Raw genomic sequence first — 6,732 nt, forward strand, 5'->3', positions numbered from 1 at the left:
ATTTTAATATTAAAATCGTACAATTATTATACTTAAAAGATAAAAATTATAAGATTAAAATTTAGGACCAAAAAATACACAACTATAATACTTAAAAAAAATTAAAATTGTTCAATTAGAACATAAAAACTAAAATCATGTCATTACAATAATTCAGAAATAAAAATAGAATTAAACAAATATTAATATATATAATTAGTATTTGACTATTTATTAGTTATGCAGATTAGTTTTTGCACTATTTCTTAGTTATGCAGATTATTTTTTTTCTCTTAAATAACCAGTGTCATATTCTAATTTTGAGAATAAAACAGTATAAAAATTATTTTTATCTTTTTAAATAGATTCATCCAGTTTGATTTAATTATTTAAAATATAAAGTAATTTATAAATATAAAAATCTCAGAAAATTTTTAAAAATTATTTTACTAATTTTCAACGATAGCTATAATTTATATTTTTTAAAAAATAAATGATTCACTTTAAATAAATTTACTTACGCCAAAATATCATTTTCGTGATGTTTTACCATATAATTCTCTCTCTCTCTAACTACTCGAATTACCTTTACCTATATTTAAAAATAGTATGCTTTAATTTAAGTTCAATATTTTTATTTAAATTAAGTATTAACAAAATTCAAGCATCTTATACCTTATGTTAAAATAATATCTATAAACTACATAAATTATGTTTATTAAAAAATGCAGTAAAGAATTGTAATTGCATATTCATTTTGTTTTTTCAAAACGTTTATTTGTACTAATAATTATTAGGCCGGTTAAATGAATTGATGGTATATTATACATCTTTAATTTTTGAAAGTGTTGAATGAAACATTAATTTTGCTAATAAATTTTGCAGTATAATTTGCCAATAAAATGTGTGGTACAAACTTAAAAATATGTGTTTCTTTTGAAAAAAAATCTATAAAAAATAGATAAGAGTTGCTTCTTAAATAAAGTAGAATTTTTTTTTATTTTTTATTAAATTAAATAAACACATCAAAAAAATAATAAAGTGCTTATTTTATTAAAAAAAAAGTTGTTTTTGAGGAAAAAAAATTAAACGAACAGACTGATTATGAAAAATTGTCAAATGTGACGTTTTAGATTGAGAAGTAATTAAAAGAATATTTTATGATTACTAAAATGAAACAGAATCACAAAACGAATGTAAATGTGTTAGAACATGCTTTTGAATTGGGTATCCTAACCCAATAAACCTTGGATATCGAGGCAACACTAAAGTCGTTGATTTGCAGGACATGTTAAGTTACACCTTTGTGTTTGGATCACTAATGGGCTAATGGCTTGTATAGTTGTATATCAATTCATTATGATATTGGGCCCAGAGTCCAACCGGTTGTAATTGAGCAAAAACTCAAGAAACCAACAATGAAATAATAAAATTAAAAACACACCATTTTACTTTTTTTTTATTAAAAAAATTAGTTTCAAATTTCATAAATTTTTTAATATATTATTTTTCACTTTTTAAAAACATGACTTAAATGTGTTTTTATCAGTAATTAAAATATACACACTTTTTTTCCCTATATTTTCGATGTTTTGAGTTTACTTCTGGGTTCATCTCCATACTCGTATGTTGAAATGGAAGTCAAACACCCCTATTATGAGGAAGGCGTGGAGAAAAAATTGAAAATCAGGAGATGTGATTTAGAATTGAAAAGGTGAGAAATAGATTAGTAAAAAATAAAAAAGAAAGAAATGAGTAGAAATAGATAATAAAAAAAAAAGATGAAAATAAAATTACTTGATTCGAAAGAAATAGATAAAAAAAAATATTAAAAAAATTGTACCATTTTAGATATAATTCAAGATGAACTTGTTCAGAAGAATCCATCAAGATGATATAAATTAATCCCTTTGTCTTTTAGACTTCAAACTGATAGACAAATATATTATCTCAGATATAATTCAAGATGGATCCAAGAAAGATTTATTAAGATGATATGAATTCATCAATCCTAAATTTAAAAGTCAAAGAAGTTAATTCATATTATTTCAATGATCATTTTTGAAAGTTTATCTCAGATTATATTTAGGATGGTATAAAAATAATATTATAAAGTTATTTGACTTAAATAAATTGAGAAGAAGAAAAAATAAAATTAATAATAAAATTATATTTTTACCCTTTTAGTACATAAAAAATATGACTAAATGAAATAATTATTTATTCGAATTTACCAATCCCACATTGTTTTATTCGAATAAACACATGCTTATTTAAATAAAACATATACTTATTCGAATAATTGAATAAACATATCTTTATTTGAATAAAGACACTCGCTTCCTCAATTTTTTGTCTATTTTTTCACAGCTTTGAAACAAAATAAAATGTATGTGGCATCCATTACTTTTAATTTCACACTTGACAAATTCTCACTGATTAAACGGCCAAACTTATTTCTCCATGACTATTTCTCACCCCTCTCCACTATTTTTTCACTATTTAGGTACAACCATACGTAACGTGAATCTTTAAATTCTTCAATCTCATTGTCAAAACATGTACAAAAGCTTCTTAACCAGAAAAACACACATAGTGTAACAACGTCCTAAAAACAGAGAGAGAAAACAAACTAAGAAATATGTATTATTCTAAATCTAAATCAACCACAAATTAATATATTAAAAATATGCAAATTATGATGTCATGATGTAAAAGTTTGTATATTAATAGTTCATAACTGTTACACTAATAAGATGTTTACTATTTGAATTCCTTAAGTAAAGTTTTCCATTTAAATTTCATAAATTAAAAAAATATAATTAAAAAAGAAGACTAAATCAAATGTGACTAAACAAAAGTTAGTTATCGACTAGATATCAGATATTTCCAACTAAAATACGTCACTCAATTGCTTGACAAAATGACAAGTTTACAGTATAAATATCTTCCATCTCATACTATTTTTTATACCTGCTTTAACACTACAAGGGCCCTACCATCCGGTCCACTTGCAGGAAGCAGCAATTAAGCATTACAGTGGGGTATTATGAGCAGAAGAAAATTTATTTTGATAGATTTATTTTTTATGTAATGGATCTGTATAATATAGATATGCACACTTTATTGGTTGATTCTTATATTCCCTTTCACGTGACATCAGAAACAGTACTTGCTTCCCTCTAGAGAGGAACTGACATCAATCCTCAAATCATATCTTCAAAACCTTCTAATTTAGTAACATAAGATTGGATCTAAAAATACCAATTTGAAATAAAAAAAATAACCACACATTGCTGATTGTTTAGGGAACGTAGATCGTCATCAATACATTTACATGACAAACTATACTTCAAACAATAATGACCGAGGAGAATCCAATTTCTCCTGCAGAAATATACATACAATATATGAATTATAAACAAAGATTCTTCTACCCCAAACAAAAACGTCAAATGAATCACCACCAACTATACCTACTTCTACAGAACATATTCATCTTCATCTAATTTATCTCCCACGCGGCTGAATTCAACCCACTTCCTAGACTTACAAAAATTCATAAAATAATATAACACAATGCCAAGACAGGTGAGAAAAGCACTAGCCACATAAACAATTCTGGAAGCAACAGTCATGACATACACCAAAAGCAAAGATGGCACCAAGCACATGATGATCAAACCGAAGAATCCCAATGGAACCTGAAAGGGTCTTTTCAAAGATGGGAACTTCCTCCTCAATCTTAAGAAAGCTGCAAACTCCAAAAGCATCCCCAAACTATACAAAAAATTCACAGTAGAAATGATATCTGTGAAAGTAAAAAAACACATAGCAAGTGCTACAATTGTTGAGACCAAAATGGCCATCCAAGGAGTGTTGAACCACTTAGACCTTTCTCCAAAAATTCTAGGTATAAACCCCAAATCAGACATCCCCAGAAGCTGATATGCAGCACTGCTTAATTGGGCTTCAAAAAGCCCAATTACTGACAGCACAGCACCAATTTCCATCCAAATTTTCAACCACTTCCCAGCAATGACCCCAGCCACATCTGCAAAATACCCTCCAACCCAATTTCCCTGATCTAGTGGCATAGCCCCAGTGGCAGCCAATAAGGGAAGAAGATAACCCAAACAAGTAAGCAACCCTGCAGACAACAAGGCCTTTGGAAAAGTCTTATGTGGCTCCTCAACTTCACCAGCTAGAGTACTAGCACTGTCCCAAAAGTTCAAGTTCCAAAAGATGGTGTTGAAGTAGAGTGTCCAATCCTTCTTCACACCCTCCTCACCCAAACTTAACCACCTGGTCGGGTCCAATTTGGGCAAGGAAAACAAACACAGCAACAAAAAGGGCAAGAGGGAAACAACACCAAGAGCAACTGCAGTGTAACCAACTATAGCCAAACCAGAATAGTTCAAAAAAGATAGCACACAAGTGGAGATAACGATGGACACATATCTAGGGAAGCCAGAAGAGAGAAGTGGAATCACCAATTTCAAATAATCCACGCAGAGAACTGGGTATGAGGCTAAGTTTATGACCCCACTGAAGAACTTCCAGAAGCCCATGAGGGAGCCCCAGAAGGGCCCAAAGGCCTCATTAGCCCATATGACAAAGCCACCATTGCCAGGGAAGGTTGTGGCCAGCTCTGCAGTGAGGAGAGCCTCAGGGATGCTCCAAATGAAGGGGAAAATGAGAAAGCCAAGGATGGCAAATAATGGGCCTGCAGCTCCCACTGCAGGCTCCTCCCCATAGGGCCCACCAGCAACCTCAAAGTAGATGAGAAAAACCAAAGGGAGAAGAGCTAGTTTCTTGTGTGATTTTGTGTTGGGAGTACCTTGCTCTGTCTCAATAAGATGTTGCTGGTGCCCCTCCATGCTGGCTTTCTTGATTGTGCCTCGGAACCAAAGGCTTTATTTATGATGATTCCAAATTCAAAGAGATTCTAGTCAGATGTAGATACCAATCAGAGGGTTCGAAAGTTGGATTGAAAAATATTATTTTTGCCAAAGTGACATGGTGTTTCCCTTTGCGTGTGTCCAACTAACAGGTTTTATATGCTTGTACTCCATCTCCTAACTTAGCCAACAAAGCGAGTCATGTTACATAATATCTTACTTAACGTGCACTCTAATTGCTGGACCCGGACTTGTTGGAGAAGTCATAATTCTAGGCTTCCATTTCGTCTAACATTTTTGTTTATTGACCCAACAGATTCGTCAAATTTAGAATGCAACTGTTTATGGAACACAATTTAGGTGCAACAAATTACCATGGAAGAAACCATGTTCTAATTGTTTCAGGAAAAGTAAATTTAATTTTTAATATAATTTTTTATTCAGATAAAACTTTCTTTTTATTTTTAATCAAATCACCAACAATACATCTCCTTTAAATAAGATTTCTTATTAAAATCTTGTATATGTATAAAAAATGTGATTAAAAATAGACAAAATTGATGAATATTCATTGTTTAGTAATACACGATTTACATTCAGCCAAACAAACAATTATTTTTGTTTTGATTTAGCATGATTTTACACTCACCGTGAATTCTTACCGCAAATTCAAGCAGTGACAATCAACTGATTTGGTTAATCCATGTCATTGTAATAGATTCAATCATTGATTGTCACCTTGTTCAACTTTGAATTCACATGACACATGACACATGTTTGCAATTGGTGGGACTTTTGGGTAGCATGTTTGTCGATTGTGCATTACAAATGGATAAGGGAAGGAGGAGGAAAAGCAAGAGCGAGAATTGAGGAAGCTTCTCGTGTTATTATCAATGTTGTTTTCTGTCATATGCTTTTGTTTTACCCTTAAAAGAAACAAAATAGGTTATCAAAATTCGCGGCTTTTTTTGACCAACATAAATTAAAAAAAATATAAACCATAAAAATAAATTATTTAAAAAACTATTTACTGAAATGAACAAAAAAACACAGTGTGAGCCCATGAACCCGGTTTCACCCTGTGAGTTCATGCAGTCAATTTTGCAGAGAAGGAAATGAATATTTATAACACCACAACCTCTTCACTTCTTCACTCTCAACTTCATCTTCTTCACTTACCAAGTGGTTCCTCTTTTCATTTTCTTCTTATTGGTTCTCAGCTTTGGTTATAATTTTGTTGGTGTTTTCAATATTTGGTTGATATATTTTTTTTCCCTGTCTCATTATTATTGTTTATTGGTTGCTAGATTATTTTTTTTCTCTCCATTTTTTAAGTTTATGGTCAATATATTTTTATATAGTAAAATACTATTTGTGATTTTTTTGGGTTGTTAATTAATTTGTTTGGTAGAAATTTTAGATGTTTTAATTTAATTTTAATTTAAATTATTAATTTATTGTACAGGTTGGTATAAATCAAATATTATCTGTTGTTCTTTTTAGATTTATATTTCGATTTAAGATTAGTTATAATATTTGATTTCAAAAAATTTTCTTCATTACTTAATATTGGTTAAGTTGTAGTTAAAATTTTATGTTCTTTAATATTTGTAAAAATGTTTATTTTATTAGTTAGTAATTTATTTGTGAAATATTATATATTTAATTAACTTTATGAGTAGAAATAAATAAATATTTATAGTTTATTATACAGGATTTTAAAAACATACATTTATTGATTGAAGTTAATTTAAAGGAAAATCAATGGTTTGAAGTATTACATTAGATGTATTTAATTAACATTTTTTAATTTATGTTAGAATTAAATATATAAGTTAAACATATGTATACT

The 6,732-nt window shown here is 29.3% G+C and overlaps 1 protein-coding gene across 1 annotated transcript; it reads right to left on the reverse strand.

The window, feature by feature from the left end:
- Positions 1-3,253: 3,253 nt before the first annotated feature.
- On the reverse strand, positions 3,254-5,070 carry LOC109799573 (putative polyamine transporter At3g13620). Its single transcript, XM_020360155.3, has one exon. The coding sequence runs from the start codon at positions 4,857-4,859 to the stop codon at positions 3,462-3,464; it is 1,398 nt and encodes a 465-aa protein (XP_020215744.1). The 5' UTR covers positions 4,860-5,070; the 3' UTR covers positions 3,254-3,461.
- Positions 5,071-6,732: the final 1,662 nt, after the last annotated feature.

Source organism: Cajanus cajan, chromosome 2, assembly GCF_000230855.2.
Source record: "Cajanus cajan strain Asha chromosome 2, NIPB_CcT2T_4, whole genome shotgun sequence".
Taxonomy (NCBI): Eukaryota; Viridiplantae; Streptophyta; class Magnoliopsida; order Fabales; family Fabaceae; genus Cajanus; species Cajanus cajan.